Consider the following 22,100-nt stretch of genomic DNA (forward strand, 5'->3'; position numbering starts at 1 on the left):
GGGCTATACAATTAATTGAATTGAATTGAACTAAACTCTGGCCTCATGTTTATGCACCTCATCATTTTATTTAATACTTGACCTCAAGACTGCACCAAACAGGAATGTAGTGTTTGATCAACAAATGACTGAAATCCTCATCTTCACAACTGGACATTTTCCCTACAACGGCCAGGCTTCGTTGTCAAGCTTTTATTTTTTCCTCATTTTTGAAAAGTCCAGTGTTGTGTGCAGGTTTTTTTCCCACCGTCATTCCTTCTTCCTTCCTCTACATGTGCTTAGTGAAGACACATGGTGGAGACCTGACGAGCTGTCCAACCAGAGCCAGCCACCAGGCCTTCATATAAGCTCTTGTGGATCACTGGGAAAGGGGGCTCTGTCTTGACCACAACTTTCCCATGAATGCTTATGTCCCCTTCATGCTGGAGTGTGGGAGCTTTATGGATAGGTAAGACAGGGTACCCTGTACACCTCATGCAGCTTATCTTCTGTTATTCGCACTCGGTAAGTTGGTTGGTGCCACCTCTTGTATGTTTTCATTCCCTTTTTGTAGATACGTCACTGAGACTTTTATTCTTTTGTTTTTGTTTTAGGATGGTGATAGCTCGGCTGTGTTTTGTTCCATATATTTCATTCCTTTGGCCCAACCTTGGTCCCTATCCTTCTCCTTTTATTCGAGAAAAACTTAAAAGTCAACCATTGTGTATTTTATGTTACGTACCTCCAGCCCTAGACCTGTATGATTGTGGACGTAACATCCAGGTTTTGAGATCATTTCGGGCTAAAATGGCTACAACCACAGAGGTAAATCAACTGACTTTAAATCCCTTTTTAGACCCTGCCCACCACCCCTCTTTTTCTACAGTTGCTGGACACAACCCTCCAGCGGCCGGTTGGCTTAGTTGGCTGCGTGTAGGACTGGTGCATGGAAAACCAGGGTTCAATTCCTAGAAGGCCCCACGAGCTTCATCCAGTGTGGGTCCCTTGGCAAGACCCTCATTCCTCATACTCTGCTTATTCTTCTTTTTGGAGGTAAGACTTCTTCCAATTTTGATTCTGCTTATGTGCAGTTATAGATCCACAACATGCTGTAAGACAGTCATTAATGAATAAATCATGATAACGGATGGGCTTAAATCATTAATGTTTGGGTATCTCTTGAACCAAAATCAAAGGCTTTATTTAACTATGGATGTCCAAATAAAATAAATGAGGTCACAGCTCAGACTGTATGCCTGTCACACATCTGCGGCGGAAAATGGGCGAACTTGTACAGTTCACCACTCTGTGAGCCCGTAGAGAGAAAATCTCCACGCATGTTTTTTTTCAATGGACATGTTGCAGGCAAGAGGCCACAGGAAACCCTTGAACAACACAAAGGTAAGTAAGGGTGAAAATCATAATGATTTTTCATTTTTTATAAACCCCCCTGAAATCTGTGCACTGCGAAAGGGGCCTGTTGCTGCTGTTTAAGTAATAAGAGTGCAATCCTTGCGCACCCATTGCTCACTCCATCTTTGTCACCTGACTGTTAGAAATTGGGAAAATTAGACAATCCAAGTGTAGTTTTGTGTGGGCATCCTACTGGCACTTATGTACAGTACCTGTGCACCCCGTGCATGCTGCATTTGCATGTCAGTGAGGAGCCAATGCACACACCTCGCTAATGACTAAAGTGTGGCATTACGGAACCGTACAACTGCATCATCCGAATGTCATAAGAGCCTGCACTTTACGTTATCCTTACAAATACTTTAGGAAACATCTACTTCATGGACAACAATCATACCGTACATTTCCATGACATCCCTTAGGGTGGCCGCATGAGCAACAAGGCCCGCAAGACACAACTGTGTTTCCTTTAACGTCCCTCTGCAATCATCTTTGGATCTATTGTAAAAAAAAAATCCCAAAACCCAAACCAAGCAAAATCCAAACAACCCAAAAACCTACCGGACCCGTATGGGTCAACCTCCCTACGGGTGCATGTGACTAATGCATTAGTCTGACAGGAGGACAGAATTACACTCCTGGGTATTACAGTAGTTCAGCAAAGGTTAATCCCAGCGAGCTGGCAGATGTTCTATGAAAACATGACAAAACAACTGTTTGTGCTTTTTCCTCAGTAAAAAGAAAGAGTGCTCTACAAAAATCTTTCATTTAAAACTAATCCTCCATTTAGCACTTTGAGTATAATGCAAAGTTGTGCAGAAACAAAAAGGCCAATAACGTTTTCAGAAAAACCTTTTTTCAGTTAATGTGCCACACCAAAATGTGCAGACCTCCTGTAGGAAACTTTGGAAAAGTTTGGGCGAAAGCTGTAATGCGGTCTTCCATGTGCTCCAGTTAGGAATATGGGATTGGTGCATAGTCGGACCGACTGAAAACCACATGGAAAAGGAACTGTTGCTTCTTGAATAAAACAAACTAAGTAAAGAAAATCCGTCACAATTAGGTTTCTAAAATATCAAAGGATCCCTGGTTTTAAAACAGTCTCCAGCAGGCCCATGTTGTTTTCTGTCATTTTGATAATTGATTGCTAAATAGAGAGCATTTATTTTAAATATATGTAATGTTTTTTTGTGAGATGGTAGTTATCCTTGAGTGGTCATTTACACAGACAGCCCTGTTCGAAGACATTTGTCTTTGTTAGAAATACTTCAATTATCATTTCATGCTGCTATATGTCTGGCATGTATTAAAGCTGAGCCAAACAGAAAATGTTTACATCATTAAATGCATTTTGTAGAAGCATTTTTTTGTGCTATATTACTAGTTCAGTGGCAGTCACAAGTGAAATACTTCCAAAGGTTTCCGACTATTCCTAATATTTTCAACGATAAAATAAAGACATTTTATATGGTGAGGTGAATATAATAAAAATGACAAGTCTGTCACAACACTATGCAGTTACAAAGAAATATTTATAACTTTTTTTTAACAAGCCAAAGTGAAAGATGAGTGTGTCACTTTGTGGCTAACTAAAGCATATCTGGACGCTCTCAACTGAAATCCACTTGCGCTCAGCTGCCCCGCCTTTCGCTCCTTGTGGGTGACGCCCATTTAATGACGTCACCCTAGAACTGGCCTCGGCAGTGTGTCTGCATTTCGCCCACAAAAAAAACAAAATCCAAATTTTTACAAAGATGGATGTTCTTATTGTGCATATAAAATAAAAGAGATTAGCCAATCACCGCTAGCTCCACAGTGTGTGAGTGTGTATGTCTGTGTTAGCCTGGGGGCGGGGCTAGCAGCGCAGACTCTTCCTGGAAGGGGCTGTTCCTCACTTTGTGATGTCACAATGTGAGAACCCAGTCATTTTTGTGGATAGGGGATGGCTGGTGCTCAGAGATCAGGGCTGGAGAGGAACACTCAGAAATCCACAAATGGATCAAAATATCACTTTGAGGTTGGTTTTTGTCAGGAATTTACATTATAATAGACTTAGGAACTCAAAAAGTTAATATTGCATGATTTATGCCCTTTAAAGAGCTAAAGATTTCAAAACAAAAGGTTGCACAAAACTGGAGCAGGGAATTTGTTTTCTACTTACTCCCTCACGGGTAATGCTTTCAGTGCAAATGTCTGCTATTTATCAAGAGACACAGAGAGTGTGGACTTAACTCATGTAGCAGAACTCCTTTGTCTAAGTGAGTAATGGATCTGTTTTTATTTTTTGCTGACTACTGACTGTGGTAAAGAAGTTTTTTAGAATTTGAAAAATCATTTAAAAAGTTCACTGGATTTTGGGAAAAAAAATAAGGTTTTACAGTCGTTCCTATGACAAACAATAAAATATTTAATGCAAAAAAAAACTGCAAGTATGAAAACAATCCCAGTAGGATTTTGTGTAAACCATCAGAGATGGGGCAGATAAGCATGGAATTTCAATTACAGTTAGATTAAGGGGTTTTCCTTTATGATAAGAAGATTTCAGTTGTCAAAGTTAAAGATAATCAACTCAGAAACTTGTAATTTCAGAAGATATGGTTTTTCATTGGAAATGTAAGTCAGAGAACTCGGATTTCCATCTGATGCAAACACATCCATAGGAGCCTGTGCGTCATCCCACCTGCGATTACCCAGTTGGTCCCTTTCCTTGGTGATAAAGATTCCTTTATCAAACTGTGACGCAGATTTGGTCTACATCATGACAGCATGCAAACAGGAGGTGAGCAGAGCTCTGCAGTCCCATGAGATGCAAGTCTCAGAGGGTGCATCCCCTGTAAGGGAGGGGGCTATCCTGTGCTAAACACAAACAGATTTGCACTAATCTGTGCTGGAGGTCTCTATGGAGCTACAGAGAGAAAACTAGTACAAATTCAGAAGCATGAAGAGATGGACTGCAGAGAAGGCACAACAACATGTTTCAGAATACTCATATGTTTCCCAGAGAAATTAGATTGGAGATTTAAAAGACAACACTTTGTATTAATACATTATTTATATCTTCAGAAGTCTCTCAGGGCAAAAAAATATAGTATCTCAACATAACGAACATTATACATGGCCAAACCCATTAGAACTTCTCAGCCCCTTTTTGGAGAAGACACAGCATTTCCTCCAAATGCTAAATGGGAATTAAGGCGATAAATAATGCAGGTCGCCATGATGGATTAGTCTAATCTTATTGCAGCTGCTCTGAATTGATTGCAGTAAAACCGGGAAAGAGGTGGGAGGCTTTCACCAGAATCCTAAACATACAACTTCACTTTTTTTTTTTTTTTTTTTTTTTGGGGGGGGGGGGGGGGGGTAAAAACACTGATTTTTGATAACATCCTCTGCGTAAACTGCACCATCAAAGCCCTTCTACTTAGACAGGAGAAAAATTCAGGAAAAAAGGAAAAAAAACTCACTGTGGAGAAAGACGGTAGTTTGACAAAAGTTTCACAACACTCCAATTTTTCCAGTGTTTTAACTTTAAAGGTTTTCAGAGAAATTTCTAGTTGCACTTTGAAATGAAAAGATGGCACAAATAGCCAACCTATCCTGCTTGAAGTAGCCATCAGAAGATGGAAGACTGTGGTCATAAGGGGATGGACATGGTCACCAACAATACTCAGGTAGGCTGTGGGGTGTAGAATAGAATAGAATAGAATAGAATAGAATAGAATAGAACAGAACAGAATATCTTTATTTGTACAGCACTTTACCCAGAACAAATGAAAAAGTGCTTTACAAAAGGAGAATAAAATCATATCAAAACACAAAGAAGTAATAAAATACATAATAATAATAATAATAAAACAAAACACAGTAATACCTAATAAAACAAGGACTAAAATAAACAAAAGCTCTCCTGAATAAAAATGTCTTGACATGAGATTTAAAACACTCAACGGAGTCAATCTGACGCAACGACAATGGGAGGGAGTTCCAAAGACGAACAAGAGATCTCCTCTCATCTTAAAGCCAGTTTTTGGAACGGTTTAAAGATCATGGTTGAAGACCTCAAGGATTGGGCATGAAGAGAACGGGGTTAAAAGGTCAGATATCTACGTCAGAGCTAGACCATGCAAGGCTCTAAAAACTAAAAGTAGAATTTTAAAATCAATTCGATATTTGACTGGTAACCAATGTAAAGCAGAAAACAGAGGAATGATGTGAGTCAGTTTACTGGTTCCTGTTAAAAGCCTTGCTGCAGAGTTTTGGAAAAGCTGAAGACGGTTTAGGGAACGTTTGTTAAAACAGGTAAAAAGAGAGTTGCAGTAATATAAACGAGAAGAAATAAATGTGTGGATAATTGTTTCCAGGTCAGATTGAGCCAAAATACTTATAACCATGCTGACAAGGTACTAAGGGGCTCAAAGTGTGACAAGAAAATTTCCCCCACACCATGACACCACCACCACCAGCCGTTGCTCCATTGATACAAGACAGAATGGATCCATGTTTTAACGTTGCTGTGGCCAAATTCTGACCCTACCATCCGAATGTGGCAGCAGAAATGGAGACTCATCAGACCAGACAACGTTTTATCAATCTTCTATTGTCCAGTTCTGGTGAGTCTGTGTGAATTGTAGCCTCAGTTTCCTGTTCTTAGCTGACAGGAGTCACACCCTCTTCTGCTGCTGTAGCCCATCTGCCTCAAGGTTGGACGTGTTGTGCTTTCAGAAATTTTCGTCTGCAGACCTTAGTTGGAACCAGTGGTTCTTTGGGTTCCTGTTGTCTTTCTATCAGCTGGAACCAGTTTGGCCATTCTCCTCTGACCTCTGGCTTCAACAAGGCATTTCCGCCCACAGAACTGCTGCTTACTGGATATTTTCTCTTTTCAAAGGGTTCTCTGTAAACCCTAGAGCGGGTTGTGGGTGAAAATCCCAGTAGATCAGGGTTTTCTGAAATCCTCCCTTCAGTCACCTTTCTTCCTCATTCTGATGCTCGCTTTGAACTGCAGCAGATTGTCTCAACCATGTCTACATGCCTAAATGCTTTGACTTGCTGTCATGTGGTTGGCTAATTAGAAATCTCCGTTAACAGGCAATTGTACAGGTTTGCCTAATAAAGTGTAAGTGTAAGTCCTCCATGATGAAAAAAATGCTACGAGAACATGCAAAAAGCACCAAAAACACAATAATCATGGGAGTTGGTCTTCAAAGTCTGGTCTGTGAAAATATTGTCCAACAAACCAAGTTAATGGTCGCATTCTAGCAACACACAGAACAGCTCATTAGCATAGCATCAGGGTCTTAGTGTAGTCAGTGTCTAATGACACCATCTCCAAATCAACACAATTCATTAAACTTTCCGTTGCTGCTGTAAGTCCACCAGGTTTATCCTCAAGTTCTATCTGGATCCTTTTTAAAATAGTCACGTCTCGCTGCTTTATCAACCTAAACTAAGCGCTTCACAGATTACCATACTGACTTTCATTTAAAATGCAATGTTTTTCAATAAAGTTTATAATTTATTATTGAATATTTTTCTCAGATTTTTTTAAATTATGGATGGAGAGATACAGGTCTATACCTTGAGGAGTTTTTCTCTGCTCTTATGTATTGGGATTACTTTTGCAATTTTTATTGTTTTGGGAATTTCCAACTTTGCAATGATAAGTTACATATGTGTGTCAGGGGCTTAGAAACGCTATTTATCACATTTATTTATTTCTTTTTACCACAACTGTATCTACAATTTGCGGTTGGTATCAGCTTGCTTTAGTTCACATCAAAAAGAAGGATTCTGTTTGGGATCTTTATGATTCGCACTTTGGAATTTCAGATGCCAAGTCTGGACTCACATCTACTAAATGGGTATTGAAGCCATTTTCTACTTCAAGAATGTTATAGTTTTGCCCCTTCATGCCCCTCATCATCAAAATCATCTGGGTATGTTCTGTTTTATGTCCCTTTATTAATGACATTGCTTTTATTTTCGTTTGGTAGATTATTGAAATACACTTTTTGACTATGTAGTATGATTTCAGATAGTTTATTCTTATATGGTTTGCACTATTCATTTCAGCTTCACTTGACCTCTGTTTGGGGCATTGTTTATAGAGGTTGTTTATCTTTTTACATGCATTTTGGAAACCAGTAGTTAACCAAGGACATGAGGCCTTTCACAGAATGTTTTCTCAATGTTCTAGAGTTGTACAATCACCTCTTTATGTGATCTGGAGCTGTCAGATGCTAATTAGGCATTGTACAGATTCTTTATCCATTATTTATTGGCTATCCGGTCTTTCAGCTTTTAGCAGCACCGGTCAAATAGTCTTCGATTGTTTCTATCCTATCCTACCATTTAAATGCACGTCACATGTCTTAAGAGGCCATTAGACTGATCTCCAATTATTCTACTGTGTGCAAATGTGAATACTTCAATGAAGACTACACAATAGTTCAAACCAAACAAGGATTCCAACTAGGGCTGCGCGATACGAAGAAAACTTGCGATTATAATGATATCAATATTGCGATGACGATTACTTGTAATACATTAACAAATAGCAAAACAAACAATAACATCATTTCCATATCACTGCAACAGTTTAATTTAAATAAGAGTCAAAATACCTTACGTTACAGTCCAAATGACCCTCCTCTACATAGGAGGCAAGCATCTTACATAATAGAGGTCCATCCGATTGGTTAAAAACATAAAGGGATTTATTTGATTTGTTAAATACCTCAAGTTGTTTTATAAGACTGTTTTGCCACATTTAAGGTAACCATTTATTGCAATTTTTGACATCTTTTGCAATATGCACATTGCACAGCTTGATATCGCAACAATAATAAATTTGTTATTTACTGGGGAGGCCTAATTCCAACTACAGGCACTTAAGTCATTTCTGTGACTTAATATTGTGGCATATTTTTTTTCACAGAATCCCTCCTTTCCGCCAATGCTATATCTGATTGGAGCACATTTGCCCTCAGACGATGTCAGGACCCAAAATGCATTGTGACAGAATTTTAAACATTTAATAAATAAACTTCAAAACCAAGGGAGCAACAAAAGAATGACAAACCGGATGACCTGACGATGAAGAACTGAAAAATCAGACACTTAGATAGATTGAGGGTCAATTAACTGAAACCAAGACAGCTGTGGAGGATTGGCAACCAAAACCTGGCGTGACTGACAGGGAGAAAACAGCAAACAGAACATGACCGAAACCCCAAAACACAACAGAAAAACCAAACTAAAGTGCTCAATCCTCGCAGACGAAGCATTCTAGAAATGCAAATGGGTCTATCCACAAAGACAGAAGGAGTGTTTTCTATAAACAGAAGGTTTATGTGATGCATAGTGGTGTGTATCTTAAGGGGACCACCAAGCCGCTCTATTTATAGCCTCTGCAGAACCCTGGCACCGTCGTTTTCTGTCTCCTCACATGCTCACACACAAACACACAGAGACGACACCTCAGTATTTCTGCCCTAAAAACATTTAATAAATCTATCAGTTTGTGAAACCTTCAACAAAGTCACGATATTTCAGATAACTCAAACGTTTCGCTGATAACATGTAAATTAAGATATATTGATTTATGATGTTTGAAGATAAAGAGGGGGAAAGACACAGCCATGTAGCTGGTCATAGATAAAAAGAACCAGTAAAGAGAAGGCAAAAGGGACAAGCAAGCCGTTACCATCAAAGCAGTTAGAAGGCTCAAACAGAAACAGGGTCACTGCAATGGCACAGATAAACCAACAGATGTTGAATGGTGGTCGACTGAAGGCTAGGGCTTATTAGAATCCCAGGAATGCTGGGATTTTATGCGTAGCTAAAACACCGTCTTATCTAACCATGCTTTTAGGACAATAGCAATAGTAATGGAACATATTTAGCACTTAAAATAAAAACATCATCAATTTGACATTTGTGTGAAGGAAAATGTACATTTTACTTCCCAAAATATGTGAAGGATAATGAAAATGCTCAGGGAATTAAAAGGGCATCACAGTGCATAACGCAGGGTCACTCAGCTGACATTGACTGACTTACAGTCATTTTTTTTATATCCGTCTTCTCAAATATGTAATTGTGCTTAATGCTGGGTATCTCTCTCAAAATCGATTAAGTTTTGATACACAAGTTCACAACTAGACTCTGGCTCTGCAATGGACTGACAAACCGCCCAGGGTGTTCCCCTGCCTTTGCCCAACAGTGGCTGCATGGGTTAGGGTTCTCTGCGACCCCAACAACTGAAATATCAATTACATATTGGTCGATTGATTGATTGGTTGGTTTTTATCCTTTAAACCCAGTCATAATTGTGCTCAGCTTCAGTTGAAATCCTTATCTGGATTTTCTTGATTTTAATTAACTTTTATACCATCTTTATAAATATATTGTGAAGAAACATTGAATAAAATAATCCTGACTCAAACCAATATGAAAAAAGTCTTTAAATCAAGAGCTAAACTGTGTTGACTGCACTCTCTGAACAGCCATTCAATCTCTAGAAATGCAGTGTGCAGTGTAGTGGTGGAAAAAAACTTAAGACATAGCTACCCAAAGAAACAGGTGGATTAAAGTAATCCCTGTGATGATAAATTGTTGGTCTTTTTTTAAATTTAAACTCCTTTTTATGTCTATCTCGACATTACCACTTTTTCTGTCAGGAAATTGGGTTTCTTTGGGTATAGAGCTTATTAACTTATACAGACATCTGAGAAAATGCAATGTTCTAGACAGAACTCTGTCAACAAGGATCTGCCAATAAACCAATACAAAACTTTATTAGTAAAAAAGACTGACTTCATTATGGACACAACTCTAGACTTTCTTGACAAACTTTGAACTCCAATCAACTGAGGATTCAGTTTGCTTGCGCAGACTCTACATCGTGGGAGATAGCTTTCCCTTGGGAAAACTGGATCATAAAGATAGTCTTCAGATGCTGACATAAGTAAAAAAAGTACTTTAATCTCTTGTCTTTAATATTTGTTTTAAAAGAAATTGACTTGTTATTAAGAACAGATGGTCTGCAGAGTTAAAGTTGCCTTGATTTCACATTCAATGCCATTATAAACAAACGTGAGAGGACAATGAATTTTTTGGAAAGTGCTTGAAGGCACTGCTTCAAACAACAAGCTCTGCAAGTATTAGATAGTCAGAAGTTACTATTAAAATTCCAGAAAGGATCAATGCTGGGAGACAGCAGTGCCCCCACTAATGGCTTCATGCTCCAGCTTACAAATGCTGGAGACGAGAGAAGTGCACCACTGACTATTAGTCGCAAACATCCCCATTTTCTGCTTTCTGCATTCCCACGAGGCAACGGACCCAACAAAAAGGAAAACATTTGGATGATTCTGCAACTAAAGATCCCAAACCTTTGATTCAGAGAACCATAAAGCCTTCTATATTAAATACTACTTCATTTAATCTCATTAAAGATCAACAAGATAACAAATTAAAAACGCAGTTTACAGTAAATACACTTGGTAATAAAATTATTCAAATATTGTGTTTTGTTTGGTCAAGCCAGACAGTTTTTAACGTGTTCTTGTAGCCTTTTTCTTACGATGGAGGACATAAAGAAAATATCAAAATTATGTTATTGAGTTTTTGTTTATTCAAATCGCGATGGGTGTAAACAAATTGATTCATGAACATCTTTGTTTTCCTCGTCTGAGCAAACGTCTGGCTCAAAATCGTACAACTTCAATATCGCTTGCCATTTCAGTGGCACCACAAATGCTAGCTTGGGATTTTGAGGTAAACCAGCGGGAGAGATAGTAAACAAAGGGATGATGAACGGCTTACTCCGCCGATGGTCCCGCCCACAACTCAGAGGTGAGTTTTGAATGAACTCTTGCTGCTCTGCAAAAACTAAGTCCCAGAAAACAACACATTTTTTTGATTTTGGATTTAAAAGAACAGCACAATCATAATCAAAAGACCGATCAGAGTTGGACTTTAAACATAAAAGAAGCCACATATATTTTACATCGTAAAGTTAGTGCCTGATGTCATATTTTGTGGCAGTTTTTGGGTTGAGACAGCATCTACATGGAACTAAGCCCTCTATTTTTCTGCCTGTTTATTATCAACTGGTGCTTTGACTGGTTTACTTCACCACATTAAACAAAAAGGACATTTTTCAAATTTTGTGTGATTCTTTGGATTTGGATAGAGGGCTTTTCATCCTAATCAAAACACATCTATGTTTTACCTGCCGCCCTTGGCTTGATGGATAATCTGCTTTTTCTTGACACTGCTGCTGAACCAGGCTTCATATAGAGTGTGGGCCAAGCAACCAGAATTTGAAAAGACAAATAAAGCGCTCACATATCCTTAACATGACCAGCTAACAACTGAGTTTCCCAAATAGTTTGATTTTTAAATATCACATAAAGCGAACACCTGATTTTTCTGATCTAGGGCAGATGATTGGACGAACCGGGTTTCCTGTGCAGGAAAATCAGTGCTTTTCAAAAGCCTTCTGGCATAATAAAGACTCTGACCGTTCAAAAGACAAGTACCTGGATAAAGGGACAGAGGATTTTCCAGTGTTTATTTCTTTGGTTTCCCTCAGAAATCATGGATACCAGAGAAATCAGTGCAGGTTTCTCCAAGCCCTAAAACATCGCTGACACCCTTGTTGTTCAGATGACTGACATAATACAGGTCACCGGAGGGGATTAACTCCTGGATTAAACCTTGATAAATGAGAACTTCATGTAACGAAAGCCAAAATAAACCCCACTTTGAAGTTCTCCGCAGACGCTTGATCTTATCATGATCTGAATGTAGCATCGGTTGAGTGACAATAGTCCAAACGGGCTGGCTGTCTTAACAGCTTCGTCTAAATGGTGATTTGAGACACTCTGTTGCAGAAAGGCACCATGCCAGACACTTGTAACAAGACTCCAGTGAAAAATGTAGCCAATGCAGATAAAATCTACAAACGTAGTTTACTGTTTGAGCATTGAGTATTTCACTGCAGTTATTTTGTATCAACATTTTGCCTGTAAAATAGTCAGAATGTGGACATAGTTACTTCCTCCCATCCCCATACAGTATTATTATCAAATAATAGTACTATTTCTAACCTGCTATTCAGTTTTTTATTGCAGTTTTCCATCAAATGTATTCATTTAAAACTGGCCGGTAAACCTTCAAAAACACAAGAAGTCATCATACTGAAGCTTAAGTTTGGATCAATCCGTTTTTGAATTTTTTTTTTTTTAAACCCAGAAAAACAAACCAATAAAGCTCGTCGCTGTTTCCAATTAGAGTACTTTAGGTATAAACTTGTATAAGTGTGTGTGTGACCATCCAGATTTAGCTCACTATTCAGTCAACTCCTTTAGACAGCATAATAGAAAGCAGCCCATCCTAGAAGAGACATTTACAGGGCTTAAAATAAAATGTCACTCTAGTTATAGAAATGCCAGTCTCCAGGTTAACACTTTGTCAAATAATGACTTAGAGGCACACCATCCCTGCTGGAAAATATGATCCTCATTTCATGGGATTTAAAGTTTAATATTTGATGGCTGAGCAGTGGTTATGAAATGGAAATCTTCGTCTCTTTGAATACCTCCATCGTGATGAAGCCAAGCCATTACTTATGCAGCGGGTCCAGATCCAAGCTTTGTGCTTAGACAGGAAGCATTCAAGGGAGCAGAGGATAAATCCCCAAAGTGTTCTTGGTGTCTCTGAGGTGTTCCTTCAATCGCCTGCACCGAACAATGGAGAATGACTTCAGCGGCCGTGGACAGCCTTGACGGACATGCTGCGGATAATGTCAGCATATGCATAAACATGTTTGGCTGTCAACACTCTGGCACCTTGGACTGACTCATCTGGAGCCCAGCTTCAAGCAGGTGCTAAAGGCCTCCGAAGAGGCTGCATCTCAAGTCTGTGAGAGGAGATCACGCACAAGCGTGGGAAGGTAATCGTTGGCAGCCGTGCCCAAGAGGAAAACACGGATTTACATGTGGACTCGGGCTAATGTGCCTGTCCTTGTCAAGTCATCCCTAAGGCCAATGCTTCGGAATACACCACCAAATAGTGTTTAGACTAAACTGCAGTGAAGATTCAGCCTGCACCTCTGTCTATTTCAGCCTGAACAAAGGTCATTCTGAATCATTAAGATTAAAAGCCAAGTTTCCAACAGAGAGACCGCCTCCTGCTACAGTGAGCAACTTCAATAGGAGCATTTCTAATCACATCATTTAGTCCATTTCAATTTTGACTCTTTAATCCCAAACAATCAGTCATCCACTAATTTAATACCTTTGCCAGCAGGCACTTCAGCACAACATATTCCCCTTTCACCCAAGTTTGAGAAGAAAGAACAAGCCAGATAGCTACATACGTGCAGAATAACAACCATATCCTTTCAAAAATGATCATGGAAAAGTATATTCATTTCCATAAATTTATTACAAATATGAAACGTTCATAGAATATAGATTCTGGGCTCACTGTTTAACTAATTTGATTATTTTTTTGTACATAAGCTGGGGTTTTGGTTCCTAAAACCCATGAAACCTGTGGAGAAATCAGCCCAACTTCTGCAGGACTTGAAGGTTTTACACAGAGTTTAACCAACTAATCAACGCTTACAATCGCTTACTGCTAGCTAACGGTCCCGCCCACAACTCAGAAGCAAACGTCTGATGAACTCCTGCCGCTCTGCAGAAACTATGTCCTAGAAACCCCACCGTCTTATTCATTTTGGCTAAAAAAAACGGCATAACCGTAACTAAAAGACCACTAAGAAGGCTTTGAAAGTAGATCGAAAGTGGGTCTTTGAAAAGTTTCCACTGTTGAAAGACGCTCTAAAGTACAGACATGTCTAAATTCAAAACAAACTGCAATCTTGCTTAAACAGCAGGCGACAAAATCATACAAACTGCTTGTGTTCTCACAGGAAGCAGTAAAGTAATCCCATAATCCCTTTTTAAAGAGGTATCTAGATTTTGAAGAACATCCTGAACATTTGTGTGTCGTGGGGCTTGATGATCCACTCATGGTGGGTTTTGTGGTTATTGTGGTTATTCCATCCTACAAATCATGAAATGGTATTAAAGAAAAGCGCCCAAAACTGGGTATGCACCTTTACTTATTAAATTTATAAATATCAAGAAAAGAACCTGAAACTACCAAACACAAAACAGAAATGTGACTAGAGGCCGTGTCACACAGCCGCTTCTTACATTTTGTGCATTTTCCTGGTACGAAATTCCGGTCTTTCGTATTTCATGCGTTACATTAGCAATTCATAGCCGTTTCTTACGTTCGTCATTCGTCGATGTAGGCAGATGTCCGTCAAAGGTTTCGGCCGACGGGTCTTTACGTGAATTTGGTGTTTAGCTGTTCAGATTTTTGGTCGGTTGAAAATCACGCAGTTTACGTGTATTTTACATAGTTTACATGCATTTATTACGTGAATCTTACGCAATTGTGCGTGATTTTTGCAAGATGTATACGGACATTTGTAGCTTTCCCTGACCATTCTATGTATGTCTAACTGACTTTTTACGCATTCCGCCGATGAAAAGTTTTTATAACGCGTATACGGCGTACATATAAACAGCGCAATAATCACGCATTGTTGTGTTTTCCGGGTTTCATCCCAGGGAATTTCAGTCAATTTTGGGCCAGATTTGGCTTTTACATGCATTCACGTGTTCTTTGTTTGGTTCATTCATACTTCTTTTATGGTTTTAACGTGGATCATTCGTGACACATCTGTGAAAATTTAACACAGACCACAACTTTTTTCACTTTTTTCCACGTATATATTCACTTCAGACCCATTTTTATCCGTGCCATATGTGCAAAACGTACATAGAGGCTGTGAGACACGGCCTTCAGTGTTAACACATGAAGAAAATGAATGAATGCTAGAAAAAAAGAAGGTGCAGACTTTATTGTTCACACTCGCACAAAGCACTAAATGCAAAGAGGTGCAAACACACATATGTTGTACGTTGTTGTTCTTACCTTGGCACTGAAATCCTTGCTTTCCAAAGCCCCTGTGAAAAGAGAGAAGACACTGATTGGAGCATGCTCACATCAGGCAGCGTTTCTCTTTCATTCCAAGGACACACTGCTAAATGTTACAAAGCTTTCTGAAAAAGTACAGCCTCCTTGCAGTTCATTCTAGGAAAAACAGATAAGATATCGAGGTATTTGTTACACTAACTCAACAAATGAAAAAGCTCTCTAAAACTATCAAAACCTCGTGATTTAACGGTTAGTAATCACTTCCTTGTATGATGTGTGTCTTGGATGATTACATAGACACTTCCAGAAGACTCATATTGACTGTGTTACTAATGTTTAATAGCTGGTTTCACTTCTTTTTGTATACAGGGAAGTTCATGTTCACTGACTGCCATGCCAGACCCAATCATCATCCTTCCACCTCCGTGCTTCACACTTGATGCACGGTAGTCAGGATCTTGGCAGGAATTCCAACAAACATCCTGCAGCTTCTGCTGAAACATTTATACAAAGAAAATCCTGCAGCCCTGAGCTCCACAAACACGACCTGCTGTGTGAAAAGAAGTTTTTTCATCATCGACCCTGCAACAAGCCACCAAGCATGTCCAGTTGATTCCATTAGTACTTTATTTGCTACGTTCACACCGGGCTCGGGAACACGCCTTTGGGCGACTACTTTTGATGAATTCACGTATATGCAGGTTTTGGGGTTCCTGGTACAAAACTCTCACATTCAAAACTACCCAAGTTTTTAAGACGGTTTTTGGGCTCTACGTACAGAAAGGGTGGTCGGTCATTGATGTCAAAGGTTAAACCAGTTGAACTTTGATCAATCAGGGGCTCAGATTTGGCAGTGACATATTTTTCAAAGCACAGAAGTGCTAACCGGTTGAAAAATTGACCACGAAGGAGAAATTAATGATTGCGGTTTGTGTGCGGCTGGAATTATATGGCACCAAGTTTATCGAATATCGGATAAGAGCAGTGGGGGGAAAAAAGCCTGAAGCAAGTTTCATCCGATTTGCGATAAGCCTCTTCCAAGTGCAAGTACACGCGCCAGACTCGGGTCGCGACAGTCCAGTGTAATTACCGTATGCTAAGAGCGCCTTCAAAAACTCTGGAAGGCGCCACACATACCTGGTGGGTACATCGCATTTGAACAGGCTGGCTGAGATGCTGCAGGGAGATGAAACCCTCTTAGGTTCTGGTTACTCCATCCCATCCCTGAAGATTGACTGTCTTATGAACCAAACCTCTTTCTTCAAAGAGACCATTGCTTCAGTCTTTTCCCTCCTACCTAAACCTAAAATTAATTATGTAACTATCCCCAAGTTTGATTGTATGAATGCATAACTGATGATTGTAATGTTTTTGTGTACCATTCTTATTTGATTGCTTGAAATAAACCAATTCAAATCAAAAATCTAAAATAGTTCTACTTTCATAAAGATGCTCTTACAAGCAGCCCTGATTTGAACTCAATGGAAGATATTGGAGATGAATGAGATCCAACTGCATTAATACCCTCTTAGCTGCACCAGAGAGGGCATCACTTTCAATAGGGGTGTAACAATTATGTTCCAACCATTCAACCAAATCGATCCGCCTGCGGCAAGTTACAATCAAATCGACTCTAACTGACCTATGCCAAAAAAAAAAAAGTTTACAAACGAAATAAATTGATTACATTGATAATGGAAAATACCGTTTGTGTCGAGACACGGTAGGTTTATTATACTATGACGTAAAGACATGTGACCATACAGTGTCTAGAATGTTCTAATAATGTTCCCTTTGGAACATTTGGATGTGGAAAAACAGTGGAAACTAAAATGTGAATGGATTTGCCATTTCATTTTTCATTTGCACTTGATTCTTTATCTCTGAGTCACACTGGTTGAATATATTAAAATGATTTTAGGTCAGTGAATCAAATTGTTCCAAAATGAACCAAAACTGACAAATCATATCGTCAACCACAAATTAGGATATGAAATGAATCGTTGTTAAAATGAATCATTACAGCCCTAGTTTTCAATCATCCAGGCTGCAGTAAACAGCTCCCCCCTAATTTTACAAAAAAATAAATAAAAAAAAGGAGATTGTTGTTTGAGTTAACGTTTCAGATTCTTTGCACTAAGGAGTACCGGTAGTGTTTAGGAGGCCACAAGGTCACAACGTGAGCCTGTCAATGATCCATGCCACCAGCAATAAAGGCCAATACACCACCCACAGTCAACAGAAAAAGCCATAAACAAAAGTTCAGCTCCTCCCTGAACAAAAAAAATGAATGTTTGGAAAATGTTCATAAATTAGACTGACATCTGTCTTGAAAAATGCAGGGGGGGGGTTGAGTCTGCCGTGCTTTGCAAATCCCTTCCTACACATGTGTCTGAGAAACAAAACCCAACAGTCTACACGCCCACCACGCACTGCACACCTCAACAGTTGCGTAGCTCCAGCCCCCACTGAAGCACCAAACTGACAACTCCTTCATCAGGACCTCAAGACAGAAACAGGCTTCTTCTGCAGTGACAAATCTGCAGAAACTCTGTTCTCTCCCACTGACAAGGGGCCAGCTGTTGTGACAGCAGAACTCCTCCCACATGGTCGCTGGACAGACGGACAGAGGAGCCGCAGATGAGCTCCAAGGAAAAGCCTGACTCCTGTCTGGAGCAACAAGGCTTTCGGGGGTGCAGAAGGGGACAGAAGGCTGAAGCTGCATCATGCGGGGCTGAAGTTATCCGATATGCAACAGGCGGCGGCAGTCAGGGGGGTGGAGGAGGTGGGAGGCTTACCAGATGAAGTCGGTGCAGTGGCTGCAGAAAGTCGGCTGCTTGAAGAACCTGGCTATGAACTTGTGGTCCTTCACTTCGTGGACGTTTTTCTGCCTCAGCGCACCTTTTCGGGCAAACCTGTTGGCTACGTCCGCGGTGGACGACTCGTTAAAACTTCCATCGGCCATGTCTCCCTGAAACGCTTCGCTCCCTCAGGGTTCGGGGTCAGTCGGTCCGCGGGGATGCGCTTCCTTCGGCGTGGAGGCTCGGACTGCGGAGCGACGGTCTCCGCTGAAGGCTGGCAGAATGCGAGGGCTTTCCCTCCCGCTCGATACCACCGGGCTGTTCCACTCACACAAATGACAGCCCCGCTTCCGTCAAGCGCAACGTTCTCAGCGTTTCCGCATCCGGTCACAAACCTTCAAAGTAAAAGTCCGACCTAGCGTTTCTTGGTTTTCCTTTATAAATGTTATTTATTTTTTAAAATGACAAAAATGTGTAAATATGATTTGTGCGAGTTGAAATGGGTCTTTGAGTGACCTTAATCTTGTCCATTTTTGCGTAAAGGCCTGTAGTTTTCATATTTTTTATTTAATTTTTAGATCACATTGTATTTTATAAACAACACTTTGGGGTTTAATGTACTATTTTTAATCACAACATTTTCTTGTTTAAGTGTTTAAGTTTAAGAAGAAGTTTTGCTTTTCGGTAAAAAAAAAATGCTTTGCTTGGCTTTTTTTTAATTATATTTTTTTAAGGTTTCAACAAAGATCTAAAGCCTTATCTAGTGACATAAAAAAAACATTTTCAATTATTTTCTAACCCTGAACAATATGAGGTAACTCCATAGAACAATGATTGACTTGTTTATAAAATGTCATAAGCACAAAGCAACTTATGGAAGATATTTTTTGTCCAACCACAAACCAAGCAATCAAGAAGCTGTTCTGTTTCTAAACAGAGCAAAGAAACTTCTAAATAGTAAAGTATTGTTGTTTTACTATATTTTCACTATTGTACATACATTTTGGAGAGTTGATAAAATTGTTACAATAACCCACATTAACACAATGATTTTACACCCCTAGGAAAAAAAATCACCATTTAATTCTCCGATCACAAATCAATAAAAATAAAGTACTTTCAATTACGTAAAGTACTTTCAATACTTGAATAGTATGGTCAGAAGTCCGGTCCGGCTGGAATCTGCATCTCCATCCAGATCCTCAGCACAAGGAACCTCTGACCTCTCTGCATAGGCAGTGCAAGGAGCTGCAGAAGATTTAGTCGATTTTTTGACCAAAAAATAAATAAAAATGCTGGGACAATTGTTTAACTTCCCTTATAAAACCAATACAGATCATTTTAAACAGATATGTTTAAAAAAAAATCTATTTTCCAACCTTAGAATAGATTGGGCGTGATGTAATATTCTGTATTTTTATTGCATTCGTCCATAAATAAGTATTACTAATATTTCTGAAGGTTTTTATTCAGATACTTATGATAATTAGCTGGACTTTAAACATCTGCTTACGAAAGTGCATTTGTTCATCATCACAGATGCTGCTGCAAAGCAGCCCTCAGTGTAAAAACACAAAAACAACTAATTCATTGATCTTTAAATCTTTATTACAAAAACTCATCTGAATATTTGCACTTTGTTTGGATGAATAAAGAATATATGAAATCCTAAATGCAATATTTTGGGAAATTCTTGCAAAATAAATTTGCTCAATTTTTATTAGAAGTTTAAGTACTTTAATCCACACAAATCCTCCGGGTTTTGTTAGCATTGAACACATCTGAGAATAAAAAATTGGTATTTTAAAATGAAAACACCGTTTCCGGTTAGGAACGCATGAACCATTAATAACTTGACGAGGTTTCGCTCCTGTTCCTCCCTCTGCTCAGGCTGATGTCACTCAACAGGATCTGGCGGAAGGGAGAGGAGGCTCCTTGTCCACTGGAGGAAACCAGTCTTATGGCGCCATCTTGTGGACAAATTCCATAATGAAACTCTTGTTTCCATTTTTTCCTTTTCTTGTGGGGTCCAGATGACCCCACTCCCAACGTTAACGTGCCTTGGAGGCAGATGGTCATCTGGACCCCACAAGACAACCTTTCTTCTTCAATGATTTGTGATCTTCACTGGCGTCCCTGGATTACATGAAATCCTCTTTGTTTTTGATATGTTTTAATGACTTTTTTCTTGTATTTGAGGACTACAGGAAGGAAGAGACCAATTTAATCATTGAATTTCAATGTCCATCCACTGCAGGGGATGATAAGTATAATAAAACATTATAGATGTGCAGCCCAGTCATATCTGGAAGTTTAGGCATTTTAAGCCTCCTTGTTCAATAAAGTAAAGACAAAGGGAGTCTTGACTTTCGGTTTTTCCAGATAAAACATACCAAAAACTTTCTAATTTGTGGGAAAATATCCAGGAGGAGGTGGTAAAAGTATGTTTTTAAATCAGAGTAGCTGTCAAAGGAACAGGCAGGCGGCTGGTTCCAAATGCAGCAGGTTTATTAGCTCAGCTAAAAGTCCACAAAACTAAATCAGGGTCAGGCATGCAGGAATCAATAATGAGCATGAGAGCATCAGCGAAGAGACAGGGGTAGTCAGGATCCAGGCGAGAGCCAGGGCAGGAAAACTAAGTCAGAAACAGAAACTTACATCCAAATACACCGCTCAGTAATGAAGGCCAAGTGGCAGAAACAATTCTTCACACTGAGTGAGGCTCAGTGCAGTCCTTAGACTGTGATTAAGTGAGTGAATGAGAGTCAGGTGTGTGGCATCCAGGAAGTGCACGCTGTGGTTGCTGGGAAATTAAGTTCATTCAGTACTCTGGAGATGGTTCCCGCTGGTGACCAGAGGGGGGGACAGAGCTCTGACTTCTGACAGTAACTTTGGCAATATGTTCATTTTTGATGTATTAACTCTTCCAATCGGATATATTGGTAATTGCATCCATCTATCAATTGAGTTGTGAATGTCTGTCATCAAGAGATCATAATTAGCTCCCACAAATTGTTCTAGATTAGGTCAAATGTGTATTCCTAGATACCTAAACTGTGTTGCTGCATTAAATTGCATTGTATCTTGCAGCAGGCTTGCCCTCTCGTTTGCATTTAATAGCAAGATGGAGGATTTTGCTTTGTTTGTTTTGTGGCCTGACACTTCACTAAATAACTTAATCACTTCAAGAATCATCTGCATTGATTTACTTATATTTGACCAAAACAAAAGTACATCATCTGCAAATAAGGAAATCCAATGCTCGGTTGGTCTAACTCGGATTTCAGTGAGTTCAGGATGACAACGTGTTGCAATAGCAAATGGTTCTATAGCTAAAGTGAACAACAGCAGTGAAAATATATTCAATTTTAATTAATTATGCATACTTCATGTCTGCGTCCGTAGACATGGAATTTGTCTGATCGCAGACTTTGGCGTGTGTCTAACAGAGCGAAGCGTGGGATATTATTAATAAATTCAAACTGGAAGCACTGAACCTTAAATAAACAATGTATAATAAATATTAAAGATAAGGGGGGGGATCTGTAAACAAACAAAAATTTTAAGATTTTATTCCGGTTTCTTTGCCTGGACTCAGAGAGACAGAGAAAAGCAGAGAATGCAAAGTAGTCAGTTTCAGGTGCGTTTTGTGTCAAAGGGTCATTTCTTTTTTTTTTTTTTCATCTGAAAGGGTCATTTAAGATGCATGCTTTGGGGTAATAAACAAGTGAGCACTTTGCGTTTTTTTTATCATGATAGTTCTAACATTGTGTTTGAATTTGATTTATTAAAGCCATCAAAACAATGTTGGTCCCATTAAAAATGTGCATGATAAGCCAGAAAAACAGAGAGGACTGTTTTCTTCAAAACTGCTCTCCATTACAG

At 39.3% G+C, this 22,100-nt stretch overlaps 1 protein-coding gene across 1 annotated transcript in view; it reads right to left on the reverse strand.

Annotated features, from left to right (window-relative positions):
• Positions 1–18,585, reverse strand: part of prkcaa (protein kinase C, alpha, a) — a 166,968-nt gene extending 148,383 nt beyond the window's left edge. Inside the window, exons 1-2 of the mRNA XM_023960408.2 lie at positions 18,213–18,585; positions 15,412–15,443 (exon numbers count right to left, since the gene is read on the reverse strand). Of these exons, the coding sequence (XP_023816176.1) occupies positions 15,412–15,443; positions 18,213–18,379 (199 nt within the window). The 5' untranslated portion in view covers positions 18,380–18,585. The remainder of the gene's footprint in view (positions 1–15,411; positions 15,444–18,212) is intronic.
• Between the last annotated feature and the right edge of the window lie 3,515 nt (positions 18,586–22,100).

Source organism: Oryzias latipes, chromosome 1 (genome assembly GCF_053564925.1).
Source record: "Oryzias latipes strain Hd-rR chromosome 1, Olatipes_Hd-rR_3.1".
Classification (NCBI taxonomy): Eukaryota; Metazoa; Chordata; class Actinopteri; order Beloniformes; family Adrianichthyidae; genus Oryzias; species Oryzias latipes.